Source organism: Lagopus leucura, unplaced genomic scaffold (genome assembly GCF_019238085.1).
Source record: "Lagopus leucura isolate 7727_CA_CO unplaced genomic scaffold, USGS_WTPT01 Super-Scaffold_760, whole genome shotgun sequence".
Taxonomy (NCBI): domain Eukaryota; kingdom Metazoa; phylum Chordata; class Aves; order Galliformes; family Phasianidae; genus Lagopus; species Lagopus leucura.
Genome location: NW_024962257.1, coordinates 5,997,333 through 6,025,211, shown reverse-complemented (window position 1 = coordinate 6,025,211; position 27,879 = coordinate 5,997,333). Strand labels below are relative to the sequence as shown.

The following is a 27,879-nucleotide window of genomic DNA, read 5'->3' as shown; positions in this document are numbered from 1 at the left end:
GCTTGAAATTCCTCCCAGAGTTTCAGATGGAGAATGTACAACTTCACTTTCCATCTTGAGCTGCTGTCACACATTTTAATAACAGGGGCTGTGCTACACCCCAGAGGTGGCCGTATGCCAGCAAACCCGTTGGAGCGGTTGCGGTGAAGGTTTGGATGGCGGTGAAGGCACTGAGCGAGCAGAGGAGCTCCAGCCCCACTCCTGGCTCCATACAGCCCTTCCCAAACCCCACTGCACTGTTGGGATGAGGATGGAGCCTGCAGGTTAATTTTTAGTGCCCACGGTGACGGGCTCGCTGTATCTCCCTCAACGCAATGGGAAATTCCAGCTCTTGGATTGGATCCATTTGGTGCACCGCAGCGCCTGCAGTCCTGGTTAGAAAGAGACACAGTGCATTCTTCCTCCTTCTTCCTCACGCTCACATCCATCCGAGCAGAGAGGGCCTGGGCTCAGCAAGCTGTAAGCTCAGGAAGAGCCACCCCAGGTTTCTCCCTTTAGGCACTGCCTCTCCTTGCAGTGAAGATGGGGGCAGATTCCCCCATGCTATTACCTCGAGGTTGCAATGGGGTGGCCTTTGCTGGGATCCTGGTGAGGTGACTGGGACTCCCAAGGAGATTGGCTGGCCTGCACAGGGCTGGAAAGCTCTAAGGTCAAGCGTGGGGCTGCTCTTCCAGTGAGTGTGGCTGCCTGCAGGGCCCAGCCATCCCCATCCGGAATGGTACCCACAGTCCTGTGCATAGAGACCCACATTCCTGCACATAGGGACCTGCATCCTTGCACACAGGTTTCGGTTTGCCTCCTGGCTTCTCCCCTGGCTGCAGGCGCTGGCTCGCCCCTCTCCAAACCCCCTTTCATGGTTTGCTCTTTGAACCCAAGGAGCTGTGCCGTATTTGTAAAACACACCGCCGTAATCAGGGAAACAGCCTTCCTAATTGGATTGGAACGGCCTGGAGTAATTGGCTGTTTGGGAGCAGCCGTTTCGAATCAAGCTGTGTGCTCTTTAATAAGTTTACTCTCCTTTATCAGCTGGGCGAACTCCGTGGCGGAGGTGACCTGTTAAATGATCTCCTGTGTTGCTAAAGCGTTTTTTATCCCCGCTGATCCCTTGAGCCATTTTCTTTCTTTCTTTGTAATAACAGACTTCAGGAGACCCACGGTGGCTCCTGCCCGTGTGCTGCACAGCCAGGGGGGCTCTGGGAAAGGGGCTGGGGGAATGCTCAGAGCATTATTGAGTCCCATCCTGCTCAGGGGTGAGCGTTTGAGCTGGGGAAGAAGGATGGGTGAGGGGAGCACTGAGCTCATGCAGCATCATGGTGATGTTTCTCTACGTAGAGCTTGCTGGAATTCAATTGCTTGAGCCCAAAGGCATCAGAAGAGGTTGTAATAAAAGAAAAATGGGATGAGAGGTGCTGCAGGGGAACCTCTGCACAGAGCACTGGGAGTTTGGGAGAATACCACCCTGGGAATTTGCTCTGTCCCAGTGCCTCCTCCCCCCAGGGCTGAGCCACTCTTGGGTGCTGCCATGGGATGGGGCTGCCCAACACACCCAAACACAGAAGGGGGTCCCTCTGCTGCTTTCTTTTCCCCTCCTGGTGCCCACCTTCCAGCTCTGAGCATCACTGATGTGGTGGGAGCTCACAGATGCATCTCACTTCTTCTTCTTCCTCATGGACTTCTGCTAAAAACTCCTTTGGCCACACATCTTCCCCTGCACAGTGGCAGTGCCCCCGCTCTCCCTAAGACCCTGCGTCTGCCTGGCCCTGGGGAGCAATGCCCCCCTTCCCATAGCATAGACATCCATCTGCAGGGCTCCCACACCCTTTGCCCCAGGCAGAGGTGGAGGCAGTGATGATGCAGTGAGTGCAGTGTCTGCCCTCACATCTCATCCATCAGGGTCGGAAGAGCGGAAGCTCCTTCCATCCTTCCACATCCGTAGCAGTGTCTGCACACCGCTCTCTGCAGCCCATCCATAACAACAGTGTCAGCCCTGGATGCTTTCATCTGCCTCCTCCAGGGCAGCCCTGAGGCTCCTGCACCCTGTGAGCTCCTGGGGGACAGCTGCAAGCCCCCACCCGAGGTGAGCAGAGGGCACCGAACGCAGAACATTGGAGCTTCCCATTTCAGAACAGCGTTTTTTTTTTTTGGCTGGAGATGAAAATAACAGCACCAAGACCTCCAGACCCATTCCTGCTGGCAACAAGCCCCCCAAACCTGCCTGCACAGAACCCTCAATGCACATCCCCAAGTCAAAATGTGGTGTTTTGTCCTTAAAAAGCTCCTCTACTCCATTTAAAGTAACATTGAAATGATGGGTTGGAAAGAAATCTCAAAGAGCTGAAAAGTGCAGCCCACCTATTTTAAATCAAGCAAAATTAAATGTTTAAATTTCATGGAACAGCTTGCAGCTGAGCACTTATGGCCCTTAGTTAACTGGGCTGCCCCAGCACCGCACTTCCAGATCATGCTTTAAGCCCCCCAGTCTGGAGGGCAAGAAAGGCAAAGGTAGAACTCTCTGCATCCTGCCCTGCACTGCAGCGGGAGATGGGGCAGAGCTTGGTGGCAACACCAAGAGGCAGCCCCAAAATACAGCACCAATGGCAGCCCCACAAAGCAGCCCCAGCCCCATGGGATCCTCCTGGCATGAGGATGATGAGTGCGGGTGATGCACTCGCCCCTCTGCCTCTCCTGAGCCTCCCTGGCTGTGTGAAGACAGAAGTTTGTCAGCGTGGATATATTGCTGCCAAAGGTTCCCATTTTGACAAATTGGCATTTTCCAACAACAACAACTTCCCCCCAGCCCAAACACGGGGCTGGAACCATTCCCACCAGCTCTCGCCTGGAGTGAAACAGTTCCTCTCTCTAATCACTTGCGTAAACTCAACAAGAGCTGGCAAGTGCCGCGCGGATTTTGGATGCGTTTTTATTTATCAAACTGCTCCCGATAACAGATTCACTTCCTCGTCATCATCTTCCCTTCGTGTTTTTCCCTGGGGAACCTTTGGGCTGTGAACAGGGAAGGTTCTCTGCTGCACTCCGGCCTTTATTTCCTCGTGTTGAAAAGCAGCTGTGCAGGATGGGATGGGATGGGATGAGCAGAGCCTCCTGCAAGTGCAGCCACGAGAGGGCACAAAGCCCTTCCTGCAGCCGTGTCACCGTGTCACCATGCAGCTGTGCCACCATGTAGCCATGTCACTGAGCAGCCATGCCACCATGCAGCTTTGTCACCATGCCACTGTGTAGCAGTGCCACCACATCACCATCCAGTGCAACACTGCTGCCATGCAGCCATGTGACTGAGCAGCCTTGTCATCGTGCAGCTGTGCCACACCATGCAGCCGTGTCACGTGTCATTGTGCCACTTGGCAGCTGTGCTGCCGTGCAGCTGTGTCACCATGCAGCCCTACCACTGTACAGCAGTGCCCTGTGTTAGTGGGCAGCTCTGTTACCATTCAACACTGCCCGGCCATTTGGCAGCGGTGCCACCGTGCAGTTGTGCCACTGTGCAGCAGTGCTGCCATCTCACCAGGTATCTTTGTTACCATGCAATACTGCCATTGTGCCACCATGCAGCCATGCAAATATGCCATCAATAAAGCGTCCATTCAGGTGTCTGTGCCGCTGTGCAGCTTGTCACCTGTGTCACTGCACAGCTGTGTCACCACGCAGAAGCATCAGTGCTGCGGTATTTGCACAGCTCTGCACCCTTTGCACTCAGGCCATCATCTCCCCCCCCCCTCTCCCCCCCCAAATCTCTTGGAAGACTCAGCGAATCCAATTATAAAAAGAGCTAATTATATTAATAGGTTAATTAAGACACTGCTGATTTCAGATAGGGCTGGAAGGAAGCCTCAGCGTTTCAAGGCGCGTGGCGAGGAGGATTCACAGAGCTTCCCCATGGAGCCCTCAGGACGAGGAGACACGGCCCCACGAGCACCCCCAGGCTTTGTGCCATCCCTGTTGCAGCACCGGGTAGGATTTATCCAGCCCCTCTGATGCAGACAGGTGCTGTGCTGCTTTGGGATAGGGGTTTGCTTGGCTCTTGCTGGGTCCCCCCACACCGATCATTGTGCACACTCGTTTGGAGGTGCAGCGCTCGAACTGCCGCTTTGGGGCGGTGTATTTCGCAGGGCGCAGGGAGATCCCACCTCAAACAAGAAATACACGCACACATGAGCCACGTTTCCACACACCGTTAGCCCGCGCAACCTAATTAGCGCTGCCGGCTGCTAATTGCGTGCCACGGGACGTGCCGGTTATTTAGGGCTGGACCGCCCCTCCGCCTCCTCCACCTCTCCGGCTGCTGCGCGGCTCCAAACGTTCGAAATGATAAAAAGGAGAAAAAAATAGAATAGCAACCGATGAACCGACGCCTCCCCCGGGATTCCCCCTCCCCCCGCCCGAGGGTGCTGACCCTTGCCCCGGGGTGCCGCGGGGCCGCCCCACGAGTGAGCCCCGTCCCCGGGCGGGTTCGCCCCACTCATGCCCGCCCCCCTCCGCCCGCGAGTGGGAGCGAGGGCGGCGCGCAGGGAGGGCCGGGCCGGGCCGGGGGGGCGCGGGGAGGGGTCGGGCCGGGGGTGCGGAGCGGAGCGGGGTTCGGCGGTGGGGCCGGGGCCGGGCGGGATGCGCTGCCCGGCGGGGCGGCGGCGGGGGGCTGCGCGGGGAGCGGCCCCCGATGGGATGTAGCGGGCGGCTGCTGGGACCCGTCGGGGGACGGCGCGCCTCGCTACTCCTCACCATGATCCTCTTCTTCACCTACTTCTTCTATTGCCTGCCCGGGCCCTGCGAGCCGCTGCCGCCCGCCTTGCTGCTGCCGCCGCCCGCTGCGCTCCCCGACGGCGCGGCTCCGACGGCAGCGGGCGACGCGGGCTCGGCGTTGGGCGGCGGCAGCCGGCGCTTCCCGCAAGCCATCATCGTGGGCGTGAAGAAGGGCGGGACGCGGGCGCTGCTGGAGTTCCTGCGGGTGCACCCCGGGGTGCGCGCGGTGGGCGCTGAGCCGCATTTCTTCGACAGGTGCTACGAGAAGGGGCTGCGCTGGTACAGGTAACGCCGAGAAGCGCCCGGTCGCGATTCCGTTGCTCGCCATGCCGGGGGTTCCCCGTACCCAAGCGCGGAGCCACGGGGGGTGCGCGGGATGCGGGGCACAGCGACCGTCGGGAACAGCGGTGCTCCCCGGTGCGGTGGCGGCGGCTCCGAGCCCCGCACGGCGCGGCGGGGCAGGGCGCTGCGCTGGAGTCCCTTTCCGATTCCCTCTAGTCCCGGTGTCCCCGCGGGCAGGTGGCAGAGGGTGGGAAGACCGGGAACAGATACTGTTTTGTTAATTGCTCAGGCTTTGCAATTGTAATCTTTAACATTTGGTTCTCAGCCGCACCGAGATTTCCCCCTCCCAGCTTCCTTAAGGGAATACATTATCAGGGTGTATATATTGGGGGATATATTTTTCTCAGTGTCTCATGCGAATAACGGCAGCACAGACCTCAAAAAAGCTGGAGAATCCTGCTTTTTTTTTTTTTTTTTTTTTTTTTTTTTCCCCTGGGCCTTGGAAAGGAGAACTGGCAGAGTGAGGGGAAGAGCGAAGGAGCATCACTCATGTTTGCTGTATGTTGTGTCAGAGGGCAGAGTTGTACTTACTGAAAGGAGTCGCTCAGTTCTGAGGGTTTCAATGGATTGGAGTGTTTTGAGTGATAAAGCGATCGGAAGAGCAGCTACCGTGCATGTGTTGTCCATTAGCAGCCCAAGTCGTGGCCAAATGCGCCGTGGCCGGGCCAAACCCGTGCGCTGAGCCCCTCGAAGGCAGCAAGAATCCACTCCGGTGTTTTGAAGGGAGTCCAAAGTCACAGATTTATAAAGCACTGCAGCGTTGGCTCAAACCATCTGCAATTAATAAAAGGAGCGGCTCGCCCTGTCCGTCCTTCCTGTTTTGGGCTCCCCAAAGCTCACGGCAGTGCTTTTTCTATAACGTTTCTTGACGTACTGGGGGAGGTGGCAGCTCAGCGACTTTAGCCAAAATCGTAACCTGTGAAAATCAGCGTGTTTAACGGAAAGTGTGATTTTTAGTGGGAATTTTACCCGCAGAGTTTCAGCTCTGTGAGACCACATCTGGACTGTAAAGTTCTTGCCTTAACGCACCTTCAAACGCAGTGAGTAGCGCTTATTTTTATGGCAGCATTAATATCGCTGTGATTTATCGGCTCCCTCCGCAGCTCCAGACGTGTCTCTGCGGTGCTCTAGAAATGATAACGACCGTAAGGAATCCTTTGGGGGCCGGGGTTGCGAGGTAGAGCTCTCTTGGCAGAATGGGAGCTTAATGACTGCGAGTGTGCAATTAAAGCAGGGGAAGATGGAGCGCTCTCGTACTGCCGGTGAGGCGGCTGTGGGATGGACAGCCATGAGAGCAGTGTGACTGCATCGCCGTTTTGGGCTGCAGCGGTCCTTGCTTGCAAGGAGCCCAACCCGATGTGCGTGTGCGTGTGGTTCTGTGTGTGGCTATGGGCAGTTGGGATAAATGGAGCAGGGAAGCGTGCAGCGTGCTGGGAAGAAGTTGCATCCTTCCAATTGGGGGCGAGGGGGAAATGAGATGTTTTGCTTTAACTCTGCACGCGTGTTTTCAATCGCATCACAACCATTTCTCGTAGTTCGCTCTTCTCCCCACCTCTCTTGTTTGGTCTTCTTGCAAGATTTTGTTCTGATGAGGGTGTTTTTTGTTTTTTTTTCCTCCTGAGAGCCAGACAGAGCTCAGTGCTGAAAGCCGGGGTGTGTTTGGGTGGAGGAAAATAGGAGTTGGACAGCAGCTCAGGTTTTTCCGATGAATATCTCAAAGTGGTGTAAACATTTCTGAAATATTTGAATGTGCTGGGAAACCAAAATTACACCAAGTGCTTCTCATGCCAAGAGATTTGGCCTGGAGGCACCTGTGGGTCCTTGCTTGTCTCAACTCAATGCAAGGAGAGAAGAAAATGGGGGGGGAACCGTCACAAATATCACTACAGATTGTTTTTCTTTTGCAGTTCAATCCCGTAGGGATTTTGCTGCTCTGTAAGGAGTATCTTCAGTGAGCACTGAGTGGTTCAATAATGTTGGCTGCTGATTTAAGCCATTTACTCTTACTGGAACATTTTATTTCACTGTGAAGTAGCTCAACGTTCCTTTAAAATATTTTCTTTAGCAGTTCTTTTTTCTCTTACGAAGAAAACTTTTACCAAAAGCAATGCATGTCTCGTGGAATTCCTGGAGTTGCTGTAGGTTTCGCTAATTATGGAAGGTTAAACACCTTCTCCAGGCTGCAGCATAAATTACCTAATGGATAATCCAAGCATGACGTGAAATTGTATCCCAAAGCAAAACACATTTTAATTTTTTTGGCGCTCTGTGCTGCTGTTAGGGTGGGTGAACCCCAATGGAAAGGGAAAGGGATGGCAGTGTCTGCTCCTCTGCCGGCTCCATGCAGCCCTTGTCTGTCCTTCTGCTGAGTGGGAATGTGGGTGAAGGCAGATGTAAGGATGGGATCTGAGATGTTTCCTGGTGATATTTAGAAATTCTCTCCCCTCAGCACAATCGGCCTTTGGGAGCCTCTCCCTGTGCTGCAGCTCATGCGGCGTTCCCTCGTCTTTGTCCAGCAAAACTTTGTGTCGGCAGCAGCTCTGTCAGCTGCTTTGCTCTGTTGTGTGTTTCCGTGCATGATGTGTGATCTGAGCCTTTCTTCCTGTCCCCTCTTGCTGCTTTTTTGCAATATGAAGGAGTTGTACAGCTGGAGAGCTGAGCCCAGCTTGTCTGAGAGCACAACCACGGGCACTGTGCTATGAGAAACCGCTGCGGGTGGTGGATTCTGTAGGAATTGCAAATAATTCCTTATTTCCTCCTGGTTTGGGGCAGAAGCAATGAATCCACCCATGTGTGAGTGCTGCCAACAGTCAGCAAGCACTCAGCCCCACATGAACAGCAATCGTTGGTGCTGCGGAGCATCCCGGAGCCCAAACTCTGGGGCTGAGCTGCGCGGTTCGGTGCCGTTCGGCCTCTTGCTGGGCTGTGGGTCTGCACACTGTGGGGGGAGAGGCCTCTCCATGTGCTTTGCTTGCACTGCTGGGTGTGTGTTGGAGGGCTGCGTGCATTGGGAGTGCGTGTGTGTGCACCCATGGGCCGTGCTTTGCCTCTTGAATCTGATAATGGCATTTGGGATTTCTGAAGGCAGACTTCATCTCGGGACCTCACAGCCTTCGGGCAGCAGCGAAGGGATGTGGCTCCAGCACTGCTGCTTTGACTTCTGCTGCGAGTGCTTCTGGCAGCTGAAGAGTGGAACTCAAGAGATGTTTTGAGGGGGTGTTTGTGCACGTTATGCTATAGAGTGCCTCGATCCATCCGTACAATCACAGGCACCTCTTTGGCACCGTGCTGAGAGCCTATCTGGACTGTGCCATTCCCAGATGCCTTTTAGAAGCCCATGGGTAGTGGGGAACAAGGGAAACCTCGCCAGGAGTTGGGTAGCAATGCACAGAGTGGTTTGGGGATGTTATTTCTACTCTGTGACAGGGCCAATCTGCCCTGTGTAGGGCTGCATTTCCATGCTCAGAGCTGCCCTTGTTTGCCTCTGTGCATCTCAGCTCTCCTTGGGTTCGCTGCTCTGATTCAGTGATTTCTCATTTCCGTTTGTAGCTTTCATTACCAGCACAGAGCCTTTCTGCATCACCTTCCCCTGTGTGTATAAAAATACAGAGGGAAAACACAGGAAAACCGAGGCAATGGTGGTCGCTTTCTAATGGCATTTGAATGTTTTATTGTATAGGTGCTACTTTAAATGTGATAGTAGACAGAAAAATGTGTCCGCGTGCACAGGGGCTCGATGTCCCTTTTGTGCATTAGAGCTGGGGCTGAAACACTGCCCCAACAGCTGTGCTCAGAGAATGTGTGTGCACTCCTTGTGATACACGCAGAGCTGGGGCTGCTGCAAACTGCTTTCACGTGGGATTAAAAATAGTTTTTCTGGCTGCGAGGAGGAATTAACATTTGAAAACACTTAGAGCTGCTGGGAAGCAGCATTCTGCCCAGGATCTGCCCTGTGTTGGCCACTCTGTCCCTGTCCCCGCTCCCCCCAGTGCTCCTAGGTGCTGCTCTGACCCTTTGCAGATCCCTGTGCTGCGGCTGCCACGTCCCCGTGGTGCTGCACAGATCAGGTCTGAGGGAATGTTGGAGCTGTGCTGGTGTTGGCTGTGGTGTTTGGATGGAGGCTGTGAGCTGTGGAGCAGAACGAGCCCCGCTCCTCCCGATGGAGGAATTCTTTCAGTGTCGCTGTCTCTGCTCAGTAAATGGTGGTGTTATCTGTCTGCTGTGCAGCGGGGTGTGCAGAAGTAACAGGAGTTTCTAAAGGATTTAAAGTATGCTGCTGTCCCAGACTGCTGCAATAAATACATGGTGCACCTAGAAAGCCTGGAGCTGCTTTAAGAATGACTATGAATTGATACAATTGAAAATGCTCTCTTCACGCCCTTCTTGTGCTCCCTGGTTCCACTTTTGCAGCCTCAGGGGTTGGGAATTCAGGCGTAGGAGCATCGAGTCACAGAACCATTCAGGCTGGAAAAGCCCTTTCATATCCCCACTCTGTCTGACTGTGTCCACTGACCACATCCCTCAGTGCCACATCTCTGTGGTTCTCAAACTCCTCCAGGGACGGTGACCCCACCACCTCCATGGGCAGCAGTTCCAGCACCCAGCAGCTCTTTCAGAGAAGAAATCGTTCCTGATATTCAACCTGAACCTCCCCTGGCACTGATAAAGGCAATGAATGGGAACAGGTGTCTGGATGCTGAATAGCAGAGTTCAGCATCAAGTACCTTGTGTTGTGCTGCACCGAGAGCAGCTCAGCACCACGGGTGTTTCTTAAAGGCATTCTGTCCTTTTTTGGGGTTATTTTATTTTCAGATGCAGACAGTAGTAGGAGATGGAAAAGGCCAATGGGTTCAGGGTGCTTTCATGCAAGGAGAGACCATTACTTAGAGGTGTTCAAAGCTTATTTATAAAGCAGTAATTACCATCCCCAGAGAGGGAAGTGGGCAGCTCGCATGGGGTGGAGGAGGGAGTTACAATGGTTAATTGGCAAATATGCTTAAAAGCTTCTTCCTGACCTTTTAAAAAACTTTTCAGTGACACCGGCTCCGGTGGAGATTGAAAACCTGCCTAATGAAAGGCCAGCTCTAATACCAGGACTTAGCTCCAAATGGCTTTTCAAAGGGCTTTGGAAATCTGCCTGCTTACAAAGCTGCTGCGGATGCTGCTGCTCCCGATCCCACAGCGAGGGCTGGGTGGGACAGCGGGGCTCAGTGCCATGGATGGGAGCCGGGGCAGCCTGAGCTGGTGGGGGGCAGCCAGCCTACAGCAGAGGTTGGAACCAGAAGGGCTTTAAAGTCCCTTCCAACCTAACCGTGCTGCAATGGTCCTATGAACAGTTGCTCACATTTTGCCCAGGACCATCTTCATAAAAAAAAAAAAAAGGAAAAAAAAAAAGCAGCTGATTTAATTTGGCCTCTTTCTCCCTCCTGGTGGAGACAGCTCGCAGATCACAGGGCTCTAAGTGTCTTCAGAATTATTCATGCATCTTTTAAGTGAGTCGATCTTGATCTGAAGAGTTGTTTGAAATGCAAATGGTGAATATTGCAGTCAATCAGGGCCACTGCTGTCACTGGGGCACAGGCAGCGCGCCCAGTCTGAGCGTGCACACAGGCTGTGCGTCTGAGCCCCCAGAGCGCTGTTTGCAGAGTAATGGCTGTGCAAGAAATCTGGGCTCTGCCACCTGTGAGATGCTACGGAGCCGCAGAGCACATTCATCGCTGCTCCAGCATGTGTGGGTGCTACAAATTGCCCGAAGCAGCAATGCACCACGTTCTCTGACCAACACCGTCTGTGCTTGAAATGCAGAGCAAAATATTTGCAGTTGGTTTCTTGTGAGCAATTGCACGAAACTCTTGCTGCTGGGCTCATCGTGGAGGGATTTTGCCCATCACATCATGCTCTGCACAAAGCATCATGGCCCAGGAATGGCCCAATAGGGAGCAAACTGTGCTGCTCCCATAGCACTGTGGCATGAGGGATGCTGGCCCTCAGAAGGGCTGTAAGTTTTAACACACACATTGATTACAAGCAGCAGAGAATTACATTAATACAGTCACTTGTCAGTGAGGTCTTACTAGTAATCTCTGCTCATTAGGCTGGGGAGCATAGGGACGTGACCTTGCTGGGGAAGGACTGAATGCTCTGCCATTGATTTATAGCTCAACCCCTGAGCAGCACGTGGCTGTGTGCCTGCACTGACACCACTGTACGCTTAAGGCTGCACAGGAGAGTTTGTGTTGGAGAATTTGGGATCTTGTACCCTTTGGGCTGTTCCAGCTGGTGAACTGGCAGCTGCCATCAGCAGGCACTGCTCAGGAGGCAGTGGGCACTGATGGATGGGAGCACACAGGGAATGTGATGAGTCCTGTCCCCAAGGCTGGAGCTTGGCTCTGCCTTCTGCCTGTGTGTGTGGTGCTGGGGCAGCATACTTCCCAGCTGCTCCAGAGCTGCTGGCCTCTCACAGCCCAGGCCTGGGGGAGCAGGACCCACTGCTCTTGGTACAGGTCCAGTGCAGCCTCTAAAGCAAACTGCAGCCCAGTGAGGTGGTGGCTGGCTGGAAGTTGGGGCAGTCCCTTTTCCCTGCTATAACCGAGAGCAGTGCTGCTGCCGTGGTGCCAGGTGCCTCTTCTTGCTACTTTGTGCATGATGTGAAAAGGCTGAAATACATCTCCCATGCATCCCACTGTGCGGCACTGCAGCAGACTGGGGTCAGGAGCACACCCCTTGCTGCTGGCGTTTGTTGATAGCTGCCAAGGCCCCAGCAGTGCAGCTGGGTGCTATCAGTGCCACCCCTCAAGTGACAGCTCTGTGGGGCTGCTGCATGATTGGCAGCAATTGGGAGTGGTCATTCTTCACCAAGAGCATGGGCTGCTTTTATATTGCAGAAAGTCAGGTTCCTAAGCCACGAGGAAAAATGTCAAGGGGCCGCTGCCAAGTATTTGGAGCTCGGAATTGAGGTTTTGTTGAGGGAAGGGATTGTCTGTCTCTATGAAAGCCTGTATGGGGCAGAAAGGGGGCTGGATGTCCCCCCTGTGGTGTCACAGCCCTAGCATGACAACCTGCACCCGCTGGAAAAGGGGACGTGCATGGTGCAGAGCAGCCAGCACCATGGGCTGGGTGGGTGTTCTGCATCCAGCTGAGCTCAGCTGGGGTCTGCGGATGGGGTTCAGCCTTGTTTTGTTGGGGGGCTGTGTGGAGAGAGGTTTGTGAAGCAGCACTTTGCATCAGCGGGATTTTGGAAGCTCGGATCTGGTTGTGCATGCTGTATGTTGGATGGAGGACCATGAGAGGTGGCTTTGTTGGGGTTGCCCTGTTCCCATCGGCCCAGTTTTGAGGCAGAAAGAGAAAGACAGCTTTGTTGGGCCTGATCCTATCTGTACTAAGCATTAATATTCCTCTGCTTCAAACTGTGAGAGCCTGATGTATTCATGGACTGAACCAGGGTGGAGGTGCACACTCGCACAGTCTTTCCTTTTCTGTGGGGTTTGAGGAGGACCTTAAGGCTGAGGCTCTCACGTGCCGTGTTCCCTGAAGCGCTGTGAGGGACAGAGCAGAACAACTTTAAAGACCAAGGAAAACTGTTGCCAATTCAAAACCAGCCTGGGAATTGATGCCAGGACTCCAACAGACCGATGCTCCTTTATTCTCCTGTTAATTAATTCCTTTGCCTCCAGTGAATTTCCATCTTTTATTTCTGCGGCAATCAAAGGGCTGCGAGCATTGCGGCTCACATTAGGAACAGACCCATCCGACCTTTTTTCATCTCCCCGTATCAGTTACGTGTCTCTTCCTCGTGCTGCCACACTGCATCTGAAGCACATATGCCAGGAGATGGCTTGGAGGAGAGGTGGGGCACGCACAACCCGTGGCTGGAGCTGGCTCCCAGCAGCTCCATGTGGCAGTGGAGGGTCCAGATAAGCTCGCTTACATGCACGAATGAGCAATTGCGTGGTCACCTGAGAAGTGCCTGATGATTTATGGTGTTATTAAAAGGTGATGGGAAGTGGAGAAAAGAAGTGCAACATCTGCATGGAAACCCCCGGCACTGACCCTCACACCCCAGATACCAACATATTAAATATCCCAACAGGCGTTTAAGCCTGCAGATGGCTTTGACAGAGATCCCTGCACATCTGGTAACACTTGGCCTGATACCCAAGGCACTGGACAGTGTGTAATTAAACGTAATTCACTCCTGGCCCTGCTGGGGACTTGAGGAGTGCAGTTCCTGCTGAAGGGAGGCTGTGGAGGAGCCTCGTGGAAGCGGAATGTGCAGCCAGGGTGGTGTGGGGTGTCCTCTGAGGATGTGCTGGTGGGGGGCACCGAGCCCATAACAGGGGGTAGGGATTGGGGTGTGGGGGTCCCTTCTAACCCAATTGTTGAATGGCAGTGACTGAGGCTCCCAGCAGCCTGTGTGGATCTGCTGCACTGGGCAGGCTGCTGGGTCTGCTATTGCCCTCCAAAGGCTGTGGAGGAGCAGGGCTGTACTCCTGGCTCTGGTGGTGGGAGCCTGTGCTGCTGGGCATCCTGGCTTTGGCACAAGTGTGCTGGGGTCACCTGAAAGAGGACACTGGGAGGATTTTTCCCACACCTTGGTCCTGTACTTTCCCACTGGGAGATCTCTGCTCCCAGACCCAGCAGTACTGCTGGTGTCAGGATGATGCTGCTTTCCATCAATGGGGTTCCCAACTCAAAATGGCGCCTCAGCCCACCACAGCTGCCTTGTTTTGTGCAAACACCAATTTTAGGTACAAATGAGAGAAATCCATTAGGGGAAGTGGCTGAAATGGGCACGTTCACTTGTTGGGAGCCCGTGCTGTATGGAACTCGCCAAGCTGCAAAGGGGCAGAGCGGAGGATGCATGTGTTTGCAGAGAGCAGGGGAGAGCTGGCGGCTGCGGGGATAAAAGCAACACATGTCTGATTGAATAAATGGAGAAATGCAGGCCAGATGGCTGGGAATGAGAAGAACCATTTAATAATTTCTGAACTCCTCGCTCTCTGGAGCAAGATTACGGGCACTTGCGATGTTTTCCTCTCGGCTCAATTTGCCTCCTGTGTTGGCTGCATTACTTCTGGCTTCACGTAGAGCTCTTCATATTGCTTGTGACCTTCAGAGAACCAGGACTCTAGGGTTTCCCTTCCAACTCTTAAGGATTCTATGATTCTAACACCGTGAGGTGCCGTAATAAGATGGGTAATGCTGAGCATGCAGCACTGAGCCCAGGCGCAGAGACGAGGAGCTGTGCAGGGATGGAAGCAGTGCTGGGGTCGGGAGGGGACCCAACACATTCCCACAAGGTATTCCTCCTCGTGGTGCTGAGCTCACTTTGTACCAGAAGAACTTATTTCAGCCCCTGGAACAGCACCGTGCTGCTCCCACTGCAGGTGGGAAAAACTGGATTCTTTGGGGGTTCTGTGTTAAATAGAATAACAATAAAGTCATAGCATCCCAGGAGAATAAAGGCATGCAGGAGTAAAACCGCCATTCCAAAAAACTGGAAACACCAAGTGTTGAAAAATAACGCGGTATTTGGGATCGCTTCTTTTCCTCACACGACGGGAGGGAGAAAAACAAATTGCGTGTAAACTCTGCTTCAGTGAGAAGGAACAAATTTGAGTTCATTCTTTTCCTCCTAGCACAGCTCCATTCAGCATTTTGAAGTCAGGGGATTTGGGGAGCTGGAGGGAGCGGCGCTGCTTTTTGGTGCTGTGTACAAACGGGCTGTGGGGCTTCGGAAGCTGTTTCTGATTAGTATCTTTTCTTTTGACAACTTTTTTTTTTTCTTCTTGAAAAAGAAAGGAAAGGGGTTTTTGTAACACGGTTGGACTGGAGATGGGGGAAAATCTGTTTAAAATATGCAGGGACCTGAAAGAAAATCTTGAGTGAATAATAAGTTTAACTGACCTTAAAATATCCCATTGCCATGAGGGATTTGAGAGTAACACTTCAAATGGATTTTTGATGAGGGCTCTCCGGGCTGTGGGGAATTGAGCGTTTTACCCAACGCCTTCTCCTATCTGAATTTTCATGCTGACTGGGAAAAGCCACTCTGAAATGCCTAAAGAAGGTTTTGTCTTGTTTTGTTTTCCTTCAGAGCTAGTGACACACAGGGAAAAGCCATTCGCTGTAAGCTGACTCTTCGGATTTTCATTTCTTTTACCCAGTGCTAAGCTCAGGATGGGTTCTGCCAGGACCTTGCTGTGCCCTGGGGACATCCCAAGACCAAGCATCTCCTCGTGCTGGTCACCCAACCCCAGTTCTGTGCATGGGGCTGCTGCCCCAGTCCTCCAGCAGCATCATCCTTCTCGTGTCTCTCTGCCCATCCCTCTCTCCCTGCAACCTTGTGGGGTTTTCATTCCACATGGCCTTGGTTCTACGCAGCCCCAGGCTCTGCATCCCACACAGATGAAGGGATGGAGCTGTTTGTGTTGCCGCAGGCTCCCACCCACCACCACCCAGGTATGGCAGTGCCTGGCTCAGGGGTCGGTACCGAGGCCAGCCCTGTGGAATATCTTTATTGATGATCTGGATGAGAGGATTGGGTGCACCCTCAGTAAGTGTGCAGATGACACCAAACTGGGGGGGAAGTATTGATCTGCCTGAGGGTAGGGAGGCCCTACAGATGGATCTGGATAGGATCAGTGGGTTGAGGCCAATGAAATGAGTTTCAACAAAGCCAAGTGCCAGGTCTTGTACTTTGGTCACAATAACCCTGTGCATTGCTACAGGCATGGAGCAGAATGCCTGAGAGCTGTGTGGAGGTAAAGGCTGAAGGCTGTCTTGGGTGTGCATGATGGCACATCATAACGTGGGAGCAAAGAATGCAGGCTTGGGATTCCTGCTGCACTGGAGCTTCTCCCCAAAGCCTTCTGGGTTGGGAAGAAATGCCTTTCTTTATGCTGTGCCTAGGGGTGAGGTGGTCCTGCTCCATCCCTGCTTGTCATGGAGATGTGCAAACTTCCTGGGTCTGATCCTTGTCCTCCATTCAATCTGGCTGGAATGGGGTGGTGGGATCAGAGGATTCTGGGGGAAACCCAGCAGACAGACGGGCGGGCAGGCAGACAGACCGTGTGATTGCTTAAGCCACATTTCCTTAGGAAGCCGGGCTAAAAATAATAAAAATCCAGTCCTTTCCCACAAACAGCTCTGGTAGCCACAAACTGATGCTTTTCCAGTGCAGAAATGCTTTGTATGAGAATTCCCAGTGGTTCCCAGTGACGGGAGGACGTGGGGCTGCTGCTCTGGGGCTGACGGATACCCCAGATCTCAGCCTGGGGGCAGCCCCTGGGGCTGCAGGTGGTCCAGGCTTGGGGGGGCAGTGCTGGATAACCCTTCCTATGTCCGATCAAAATCTTTATGGTCCCTTTAGAGTGAGAGAAACAGCTTTTGGCGTGCTCTGCCCACGTCCTGCTGCTCGATGGGGGATTTCCTGCAGCTGGGGAGCAGCTGGGGTTGAGCGCCAGGTGAGAAGGTGTCCTCTGCAGCCACCCCAGATTGACTCTATGAGGGTCTCTGAGGCTTCTCCATGGAGGAAGCGATTGTAAGTGCACAGGGGAGATTGTTGAGATCAACCCCACAGATGCTGAGCAGGTTGCTCTTGCTGCAGAGTGCAATGGGGTGCTGTGGGTACGGGGGCACAGAGCCATCCCCGCATCACTGCTGCACTCAGGGGCGAAACTTGCCTGTGCTCCGTGCCAGGAAATGGGGCTTTTTCTGATAGTAAAAAAAGAGCTAAATTTGTTTCCCATCTTCCCCCAGGCTGTAATACAAATTTGACACAGATGGGGAATTTTTTTTTTTTTTCTTTTGGTGGAAAATCGGATACATTTTCCATCTCAACAAGAGCTTTTCCGTGGCAGCGTGACAGCATGCTGCCTGAGAACAGCCCCGAGCTGCCCGTGCTGGAGTTTTGTCGCTAACAGAGGCAGGGAGGGAAGCAGCTCCCAGAGCCTGAGCTGTTGTGAGCCCAGCACAGGTGTTATGGGCTTTGCAGAGCTGGGGTCCGGCTGTGTGCAGGGAAAATGACTATTTGGGGAGGGGTTAAGCTCTAATCTTCCCTTGTTGCACTCCAAAAACAGGGCCAGAAGCTCCAGCTTGCAGCACTGATGCCCTTGTAATAAATGCAGAGGATGCAGCTGATGGTGATTGACTGCTTGAGGTGTTGACATTGCTGGGGCATGCAGGCATGGGGCTGCTGTCCTCTGCATCCCTGTTCCTATACATCCCTGTCCCCCACAGATCCCAGTCCCCAAACATCCATGTTCCTCACATCCCTGTCCCTGCAGAAGAGATGGGGTCTGATGGCAGATGGTGTCAGGGCACGCAGTCCCCATATGAGGGTATGCTCACTGACAAGGTGGGGCTGCAGATGGGTTGAGAAGATGGATTTGGGTGCAGTGTCAATGAGCATCACCTTCCGAAATGCCTTTGTGGCTCTGGCCAAGAGAGCTCGAAGTTGTCATGGGGAAATGTTGTGATGGATCCCAAAGGCTCTGCTGCAGCTCTCAGGTCTGGCTGCAGTCCATGGGTGAGGATTGATGGATGCTTTCTTAGGTAGAAAGGAGACAGTTCTGGATGCATTTCAGAAGGGCTCGTGGTTAGCTTGAACTTGTAGCTTTGACCAGCGCTCGTCTTGTTTTGTCTTTCTTTCTTTTTTTTTTGGTCTTTTTTTTCTTTTTGCCATCCCCACTCCACCCTCTGTGTTATAAATTCAATAAAGGCAGCTTTGTCCCTTAGCCAAATCTGACAGATTTTCTGCACTAGATTAGCTATCCTGCCTCTGGACCCCACTCATGTTTCACAGAGTGGTTTCACTCTGAGGAAGAGAACATCCGACCGCACTGCCTCGCTGCTCCCTGATAAGGGGGATGCAGATAAGGGTGGATACAGATAGAGGGGATGCAGATAGCAGGGGTGGATAACAGGGGCAGATAACAGAGGTACAGTGGCTGTTTCTGTGCGTATCAGACCACAGGGTCACACAGTCAGTCTGAAATGCGTTCACTGCATTCTAACATCAACTCGGTGATTTCAGAGAACCACAGAGCGGTTTGAGTTGGAAGGGAAGTTGAGTTGGATGGCCTCTGAAGGCCATCAGGTCCCACTCCCTGCACTGAGCAGGGACACCCACAGCTCCATCAGTGCTCAGAGCCCCGTCCAGAGTGACCGTGCATGTGTGCAGGGATGGGACACCTCCATCTCTCTGGGCACCCTGTGCCATTCCTCATTGCCCCTTGACTAAACTTCTATTCATCCTTCTCAGTGCCCACCTGAGGCTACGGGGCGTTGGGCAGCCCCATGCTGACATCCAATAAACGTGAAGGCAAAGCACATTGACTCACAGCTCTGGGGACTTGTCCCAGTGCCTCGTCAGCATCTGTGGATCAAAGCAAGCAGCTGGCAGCACAGCGGCCGCTTGAAGGTCTCTCTCTGGCACACACGTGAATTTCTCCTTTCTTCCTCCCCCCTGCACTCCCACACCTGTGGCAGTACTGGGACCAGGTCCTTGCACTGCTGTGGGATGGATTTTGAAGGTTTTGCCCTTCCATCAGCTCAGTGAGGCTCAGTGCGTGCTTTCTTTCACCTGCTCAGGATCCCTGTTTTGGCAGAAATTCCCCTTTCTGTTGAAGATTTCCTGGCAGGAGCTGGAGCATGAGCAAGCTTCATGTGGGAGACAGGAGCCTTGCAACCTTAAGGTTGAGATAAACAAGATTTAGAGTTTATTTACTTCCTGTGCTCTTCTGAGACTATGTAAGAAGCCAAGAAGTGTCAGCTCAGTGCTGCAAGAGGGCGTTTAGTCAAAAATACTATTTGCAGTCATAGATGTCAGGCGTTCTTGGTGGCCACAAAAGATGAGATGTGTGGTTTGGGGAGAGCTCTGTTAAGCAGCTGATTCTGCTGAAAGGTGCAGCAATCTGCTGGATTACCCTCTGCTGTGGTGGCAGCAAGATTTACTGCTGTGCAAAGATTACCAGCCCTGCCACAGGCAGCAGATTTCTTCCTTTTCCGCTATCCAAGGAAGGAAGCTTTTCATTCAACTCCTGCTGCTTGTGCCCAGAAGTGGTGCTTCCCCACTTGGGTCAACTCTTAGAACTCTGAAGGGAAAAGAATAATGCAGGCAATGCCCTGTTTTACCCCATCTCTTCCCACAAGGCTGATCTCAGCCTGGTGTGAGCTTGCATGTAGCCGCTCTTGGTGCTGGTGCTGAGCACCCAACAGCATTGGTGCTGCATTGAGCTCGGTGCTGGGATAACACCATGCAAGATGGGGGAAAGCCCACACCTGAGCTCTGTGCTCCCTGTCCCTGGCAGGAAACTGAGTGAAAGCATCATTTTGTGCTGTTAGTGAGTTTGCAAATCCTTCAGTCGTGCCCCAAACGGGGGCGCGTGGAAGGGCTTGGTTTTGTTATATTTCATTCCCCTGCAAGGGAGGAGAGCTGCTGCGGGGCTGGGCAGCTAACCCCTTTAATTGTGTGCAATGAAGGCTGACAGCGGCGAGGCTCAGCCTTTAAAAGGGGTACTGAACCTTTAATTCCTGAATAAATCATCTCCAGTCTGTTGCTCCTTCATCTGCAAGCTGTTTGGGCGCGGGGACGTATTCACTGCGGGAAGGGTCATTTGGAGATCAGAGCCCTCGGCTGACCCGTGTGGCAGGCAGGACACCTGCTGCAGGCTGTCCCTGTGCCCCGGGCTGGGAATCAAAGGGGCACTGGGGAGCAGCAGCTGAGCAGGGTTCTAATTGCTGTGCTTCGTCACAGAGGGATGGCAAAGCTGCATCCTGCCCAGGCTGCTCAGACCCTGCTTGGCACCAATGCTACCTGCCTGCTCCTTCTGGGTTTTTTTGAGGATTTGTGGTACCGTTTCTTTTCTCAGCTGTAAATCCGGGCTCAGCTGCTTTTATGCCAATGGCTGATCAAAGGGCATCTTTGCTCACTGCAGGTGGAACGCAGTGCTTCTCCGGTTGTGGTGTTTACGGTGACGCTGCCCAAGGTGGCTCATCAGTGTCCCCACGTGGCATCATCTGTTGGAATTGTTTCCACTCTTTACTCTGCAGTGCTCATCCATTGCATTACCCTTGGGCGGGCACTGGAGGTAGCAGCTGTTGCCATGGGCTTTGGGGTGCTGTACTTCTGCAACCCTGGGTGATGGTCTCTAAGATGACAGAGGCCCCAGGCGTGGCTTTGTGCTTGGCCGGGAGCCCTGCGCTGCCAACCAGGACCTTCCCACACCTGGTGGAAGAAGAGGGGTGGTGTGACCCCACCTGGCTTGCAAATGGAAATGGGTGCACAGAGAAGAGCCCCAACAGCACCACAAGATCCTGAAGTTCCAGTCTCATTCCTCTATACCAGGCCTCCCTGTGCATGTGTGCAGACAAGTGTGTGTGTGTGCAAGCCAGTGTGTGTGTTCCAGGGCATCCATGCAGCACCCCTGCACTGATCAGCCTCTTTCTCCAGCACTGAGCTCCCATTGTATCTGCTTTCTGCTCTCCACAACGGTATGTGTTGGGTGGATTCATCAGTAACCCTTTGGCCTTAATGACCCCATTGGAATAACCATGGAAGGACACCACAATCAGTCACATACCTTCAGGGCCGTGAGCTGCCCATAACTGAGATCTCTGGCCATAAACATGAGCATGGGCTTGAAGCAAATGATGCAGGGGCTGCAGCTGTGCCATGGTGATGGGGGAGCATCCCTTTTCTCTGCTAACCATCAGGATTTGGGGCACATAGAGGGCTGGGTGGCTCTGTACACAATAAGGACTTTGGTTCCCAAAATGGTTTTCCAAATGGCACGGTTCTTATCGGGGATGAATAACTGGGTGTCAGATGACACGTAAAAGCAGCCAGTTCATTAGAAATGCTAATGCTGTCTCCAGCTTCTCCCCTTTCCATCACTCCACATCCCCTAGAATATGATGCTCAATAGGTTGGGAAGCCAAACCCAACATTCCCCAGCTCCTGGCCCTGCACTGAGCCCCTCCTGTTGCACAGGCTGGGTTGAAGCCCCAGAAGAGACTCCATCCCAGGGCTGGGAGAGGTCTGGAGGCACTGAGGATGCTGGGGGCTGCTCCCTGCAGCTGGGAGTGGGGCAAACCTCCAGGCTGCTTCATGTATCAAACAGTAATTATGTGCGAAGGGCGTGGGGGTGCTAAGGAGCATTAATAAATTATCTCCCTTGTTGTTAATTGACATGGCTTTGGTCGCTGAGCTGAGGGCTTGGCTCCCCTTCCAGGCGCATCCTGGCCTCATTACCACCTCCATTACCATATTCAGGTTTCCCTGCTTAAAGCCAATTAGCTCATGGCCGGGCCTGATTGGGAAGCTGCGGCCTCATTTGCACATTTTTGAATCAGTGAAAGAATCAAAAAATAATGGAGCAGGCAGGGAGGGAAAGCGCCGCAGGGCTCAGTGTGCACTGAGGGCAACGAGGGGCGAAGGGGATGGCGTGGGGATGGCACAGTAATGAGCAGCCAAAGAGACCATGGCCTTAATTTGCTCCCGGGCGGTTTGCTGGGGTTCAACAGATGCTCCAAGGGGGAGGTGATGGAGGGGCCTGGGGTTGTGGTTTTCTTCTTGTGTCCCCCACCCCACTTTGGAGACAGAGTGGCTGTCTCCATCCATGCCGTTAGCCGTGGTGCGCTCAGGGATGCACTGTTGGGTCCGTATCCAATGTCCCATCCCCTCGCTGCCTTCTGGCCCCATTCCCTAGCAGAGGTGCTGCTATCTTCGCTATCTGAAAGTTTTCCTCTCCGGTTCCAGTTTAACAACTTCATAGCTGCTGCTGCTGCCACAAAGGCCTCCTTGTCCCCGCCGGGTGAGATAAACCTTGGTGCGATTCATATGTAGATCCGGGTGGTACCGGAGAGGAGAAATCTGCGGAGATCTGCCCCAAGCCCTCTCCCTTCTCTGGTTCCAAACTGTTTTACATCTGCACAAAAAGGTCCCGGCCCCCATTGAGCCTTGGGGCTGTCACTGTGCCATCAGGGAGATCCGGTGTCACCGTGCCGGACGCAGCTCCATGCCCACGCTGGGATGGAATGTGATACCATTCTGCGGGTCCTGCTGGGTTAGTCCCGAAATAACCGTTCCCCTTTATGGCTGACTGTCTTGAAAGCGTCGTTGGTGCAGCATCAAGCTGCCAGCCGTGTCAGCTCCGGCAGAAATCCCTGTGCCTTTCACTTGCTTCCGTCACTGCCTTATGTCAGCGGTCATTTTTTAATAATTCTTAATAATTTTTTAATAATTTTAACAATAATGAAGGGGTTGTTTTTTCCCCTTTTCCAGGTGTGGTTTTACCTCTTTTCCTTTTCTAGTGCTGGTGACAACACAGAACCCAGTCCAACTGCTCCCATCACCAGCACTGTGCATTATCGGGTTCGGGACCATTGTGAGTGTGCCTGGCACAGGCTGGGCCTTGGGAGGACGCTGCCAGCATCGCCCATGGGAGCTCTGGGCTGGAGCCTCCCTTATCGCCATGCAGGCACATCCGTTATGTTACACTCAGCCCATCCCTGGGATGGATTCTCCTCCGTCTCCAGCAAACCAATCACAGAGCCCAGGAATCCTGAACCAATTAACCCCACTTTTTGAAGTCTGCTTTGATTACCTGCCTGCTCTGGCTGTTAATCTGTGTTTAAAGCAGCTTTCTGCGTTTTTATCAGGGTTGTAATTCATTGCGCCTCGCTGCCTCAACAGAGGAGATCATTAATCATTGTAAGGGCCCCTGAGAGCACAGCCTTAATCTGCCATTTCCCATTGCCTATAGGAGGGTGGGCCTGGAGGTGTCCGGCAGCAATCGGTTGACAGATCCAAGGGCACAGTTCTGAGAGGAGACCCTCAGTGACTGATCACCCACATGGTGCAGTGGGAGCTGCCTGGGGGGGAGATGCTCACAGCTCCACGTGTTGAACATCTCCATGTAGGAAATCCCATTGCCCACGCTGTGGATATGTGGCACCTGGGGAGATGGTCAGTGGGGGTGAGTTGGGATTGGGCTTGATGACCTTAGCCATCTTTTCCATGGGGCACCCAGAGTAATGATTCTGTGATTCTATGACGTGTACCTGTGGGCAGTGCTTGGCATACTCGATGTGTTCTCTTAGTAAAAATTAACTGTATATTCAATTAAAGTTTCCAGTGCTTTTTCTAAGGTGGAGCATAACAGGTCCATTGATTTCTGATTTAAGTCAGGTCTGTAGGTGGAGGGGGGTTATCAATAATTAACTGGAGTAATTTAGGGAGAAGTCTTAGGGAGCTAATGGAAATGCAGAGTAACACAGTTGTCTTGCAAGGAGTGGGAATCTGTGGGACAGAGCTGAGTGGAAGGTGTGTGTTGCTGCCTTAACATGGACTTTAAATTTTACTTTAATTACATTTTTTGTTAAGCATAGGAGAGAGTGGCTGGCTCTAATTATAGCTGGGACTGCTCCTGCATGCATGCGACCATGGATGGCAGGGTGTGTGTGGGCTCTGGCAGTGCTGGCTGTCAATCACCCAGATAGGGGATGAAGCAGCTTTTGGAAGATACTTCCATGCAAGCTTGGCTTGAGGCATCCAGAATGGCATCATTCCTCATGGTCACCATGTCAGGGTAGGGAGGACCCAGCTGCCCAACCCTTTTTCAGTGTACTTGGTACCTCAGTGTGCACTGAGAGCTCTGGACAGGGCTGTACATTTTTTCCTAGAAATAACCCTAATCCTTGGGTTACAGGAGCGGCATGTGTTGGCACTGAAAATCTGGTGGCTTTAAATGATTTAGTGATTTTTTTTCTCAAAAACTTGCCTTCCTTTGACTTTTCTGTGGTCATCCAGGTGAAAGCTTGGCAGAACTTCAGCTTGGGTCAAAACAACACCAGTTTGTAGAGAACAGACCAAGAGAAGCAGAATTTCGGCTTCATGTTGGCTCTCCAGGAGCTTGGATGATGTCATCCCAAATGTTGCACAATGAACATTTTGTTGTACATTGAGGACAGGGTCTGATTTAGGTCCCACATGCGCCGTGAGGCATCTGAGGGAAGTGCTGGGAGCAGTGCTGCATTCCCAGAGGGGAGGACTGGCCCGTGTGGGCTCAGGGGCACACAAGGGATGGGATGGGCAGGAGCTGTGCTGGAGGTGTCTGTCCCCATCGTCCCCCAGCTTGCTGAGAAGTGGCATTGTGGGGTTGGCTTTGGGATGCGTTTAGGGTTACAACTACAGGAGATGTGACAAACTGCTGCCAGGAGCCCCTCCATCCAGCTGTGCCAGCTGTGCCTGCCCCTGCTGATGGGGCTGGGGATAAGAAGTGGCTCTGTGAGTGCCGTCACTGTCCAAACAAAGCCAACAAAATACAGCCACAAGTGGCTTTGCCTCTCATTTGGGGGAGGGAGTAATGTGGGGCCCAGCACTGCTCGCAAATGCTTTTAATAAAGTGTTCTTTCCTGCGTCCAGAGGAAAAAAACCCCAAACCTCAAGCCTTTTCCCATTACATAAGGAACAGATGCTGCTGGGCAGAGCCCTGGTGTGCTGACAGCGTGGTCAGGACTGAGCCATTGGCATCCGCAGGGCAGTGCTGGCCCCAGTGTGCCCACAGGACATCATCCATTACTCCTGGCCATGGTTGGTATTCAGGACTGGGTAGCTCAGTGTCAGGAGGTGTATGTGGGTGTATGTGGGCATTCCGGAGACATGCCAGCACCCACACAGCGCACACCATGTTGGTTTCCATCTATGAAATAGTGCACACCTGCAGGGTTTGTACTCTTCTAGGAATGATGCTGGGTGGGAGCAATGACTGTGATCATGTATCTGTATGTGTAGGTGGACACACAGTTCTTGTTTCAGAAGAACCTACTGGAGTGATTCAGTCATTGCCCACGGTACTAAGTCAGTCTCTGGAAGCGTCCCATCCCACCCCATCCCTTCCCATCCCATCCTCCTTCTTCATCAAGATGGCCAGAAGGGACATGCTCAGCCCCAAGTGGAAGGAGACGTGGAGGAGTTGGGAAGGCACCCATACTGCTGTAGGGGCACCATGCCCCAGTCCCTTCCCAACCCAGCCTCAGCTCTCTCAGCCCAAAGGGTGACATGCCTGGGTAATTTCTCCAGTAATTAACGCCTCATTAAAGTGCACAGAGGAACAATCTCCCTAGTGAGTTTTACACAATGTAATGCCTGGGTCCTGAGAGGTTTCCTGCCCCTTTTTTTTTTAAAGGGAACTGTCTTTTTCTGGCCTTAACTGCTTGCTCTCTGGAGGCAGAGGAGGTTGAACCTGATGGGCACCTGCATTGTGGTTGGGTCAGGTTTGAGGGGAAAGTTAACTGTCCCTATGACCAGGGCTGGGAACTGGGGCTGCGCCAGGCTCTGAGAATGTGAGGTGGGAACTGATGGAGTGCAGTAGGGTCACATCCACCAGCCCTGACCGTGTTGCGTTCTCTCCCCAGGAGCTTGATGCCACGGACACTAGAGGGGCAGATCACAATGGAGAAGACCCCCAGCTACTTTGTCACCAAGGAGGCTCCGCGGCGCATCTACAACATGTCACGGGACACCAAGCTGATCGTGGTGGTGCGCAACCCCGTCACCCGCGCCATCTCGGACTACACGCAGACGCTTTCCAAAAACCCCACCATCCCCAGCTTCCAAGACTTGGCCTTCAAAAACATCAGCACGGGACTGATCGACACGAGCTGGAGCGCAGTCAGGATCGGGATCTACGCCAAGCACCTGGACAACTGGCTGCAGTACTTCCCCCTCTCCAAATTCCTCTTTGTCAGCGGAGAGAGGCTGGTCAGTGACCCGGCTGGGGAGATGGGCCGCGTCCAGGACTTCCTGGGTCTCAAGAGGGTGGTGACGGACAAACATTTCTATTTCAACCAGACAAAGGGCTTTCCCTGCTTGAAGAAGCCGGAGGGCAGCAGCAAGCCCCGCTGCCTTGGCAAGTCCAAGGGGCGGCCGCACCCCAAGATCGAGGGGCAGGTGGTGCAGCGCCTGCAGGAGTTCTACAGACCCTTCAACATGAAGTTTTACCAGATGACAGGACAGGACTTTGGCTGGGACTGAACGGGGCCACCGGCAGCCTCCTCCCTCTGTTCTAATTTATATCGGACCTTTTCCGGTGAGAAATGGACCCTTCCGGAGTAGAGAGAAATATTTAAGAAATAAAACCACAGATGACCCCTCCCTCCCCTTCCTCCCCTGACCAGATTAAATATTCTTCCATATAAATCTTGCTGATCTTTATTAACCGTGGCTGTGCTGGTGATAAGTGCATGGGTGTGATTGCGTGCTACCCAACATGAGCGCTGGGTGCCAGCCTGGCCCCGTGATGCCCACGCTGGGTCTGTATTTGGGGCAGGCCTTGGCTGCAGTTGGCCAGGCAGTAAAACCCAGAGCACGGAGCGTTTTGTGCAGGCTGGGAATTGTCTGAAGGAATTTCCTCATTGAGAAAAACGATTGATGGTGGTGGTTTGGAATAAGTGCTGGATCTGGGGATGAGGAGAGGGAGCTGCGTATCACATACCTTCCTTTGAGTAACCCAGATGATGAAGCAGGGCATTTCTCACCCTTAGGATAGAAATCCCTGCTTCCCCAAATTCACCAAAGCAGAGCAAACAAAAGCTCCAATCTCTGACCTTTGGGTTCAGTCATCTCAATAGATCCTCACATCTGCAGTCATAGAGAGCCATCACGGGAGGCTGCAGAAATTAGTTTAATCTGAATTAACTACTCTTCCCTTAATTAAAGATGGGGAAACATTTAATTAACCTTTAATATCTTACTAGTGACTTGCATTTGTCTTTTTAATGAGCTAATTATGTGTTTTCAAGGGCCCTGGGGCATCACATTGCTTGCAAATATGCTTTGGCTGTGGTTTCTTCCACTACAGTGCATCCCAGCGCTGACCATTCTGCCACGCGTGCTGTAGAACTGCTCAGCACCACTGCTGTGGATGGGTGGGTACCTCTTGTCCTGGAGGTGATGCATATGATGAGTACCACTTGTCCTGAGGGAGATGGATTGGGTGGGTACTATTTGTCCTGTAATGCACAGAAGGCAGAGGAGCCTTTCTTCACTCTTGGACACCGGCACTTTCTCCTTTGCTCCACTCAGCTTTCCCCACTCGCTTGTCCCGGCTCTGGGACATCCTCTGTGTCCCCTCCAGGAGATACATTTTCTGTACCAATGAGTGGAGCTGGGGCTGGCAGTTGGCAGGTTGGCACTTGGGCTCATCGAGTGGATGCTGGGACAAGTGACGTGAGCAGGACAAATATGATGTGGGAGCTCAACGCAACATTTACCCATTCCTATAGGCACCGTTGGCTGTCCTGGCTGTCTGTCCATCCTTGTGAGCATCCATGAGCTGAAGATGCCCTGGTGCCACACGTGAGCTTTATGGGTTTAAAGCCATAGGAGCAATCAGGGCTGTTTTAGAGGACTGGAAACGGGAGATGAAATGGTGCTGCTGTGGTGGCACTCAGAGCTGCGCAATGGACCATGCTTCGCCGCTCGCGGTTTTGTTTCCAGCCACGACATTCGACCAAATTATTCTCCGCCAAGAGCTTTAAAGTTTCCCAAGTGCCTGTGAAAGCCTGGAAACGCTGATAGTGATCCTATTTCCCAGCTGAGTGACTGCATTCAGCCCGAGCCGTATTCATATGCAAAACTCTCAGGGTCCCGGCTCCAAGGATGGGGTCTGTCTGCCCTGTGAAAGGGAACCATACTTTTTTGGAGCCCGGGCCTTTCTAAAGCCGCACAATACCATATAGACTATGCCATTTAAAGCATCTGAAGCGACCCAAAAT

General features: G+C 52.9%; 1 protein-coding gene across 1 annotated transcript; it reads left to right on the top strand.

Annotated features, from left to right (window-relative positions):
* Window positions 1–4,672: 4,672 nt before the first annotated feature.
* HS3ST6 (heparan sulfate-glucosamine 3-sulfotransferase 6) lies at window positions 4,673–26,264 on the top strand. Its single transcript, XM_042864573.1, has 2 exons — window positions 4,673–5,040; window positions 25,519–26,264. The coding sequence occupies exons 1-2, from the start codon at window positions 4,673–4,675 to the stop codon at window positions 26,135–26,137; spliced, it is 987 nt and encodes a 328-aa protein (XP_042720507.1). The 3' UTR covers window positions 26,138–26,264.
* Window positions 26,265–27,879: the final 1,615 nt, after the last annotated feature.

What these genes read in the sequence shown, in the direction of transcription:
- HS3ST6 (XM_042864573.1), top strand. Translation starts at nt 4,673, where the DNA reads ATGGGATGTAGCGGGCGGCTGCTGGGACCCGTCGGGGGACGGCGCGCC. An exon ending in AAGGGGCTGCGCTGGTACAG is followed by an intron (nt 5,041 to 25,518) that starts GTAACGCCGAGA and finishes TTCTCTCCCCAG; the next exon opens with GAGCTTGATGCCACGGACAC.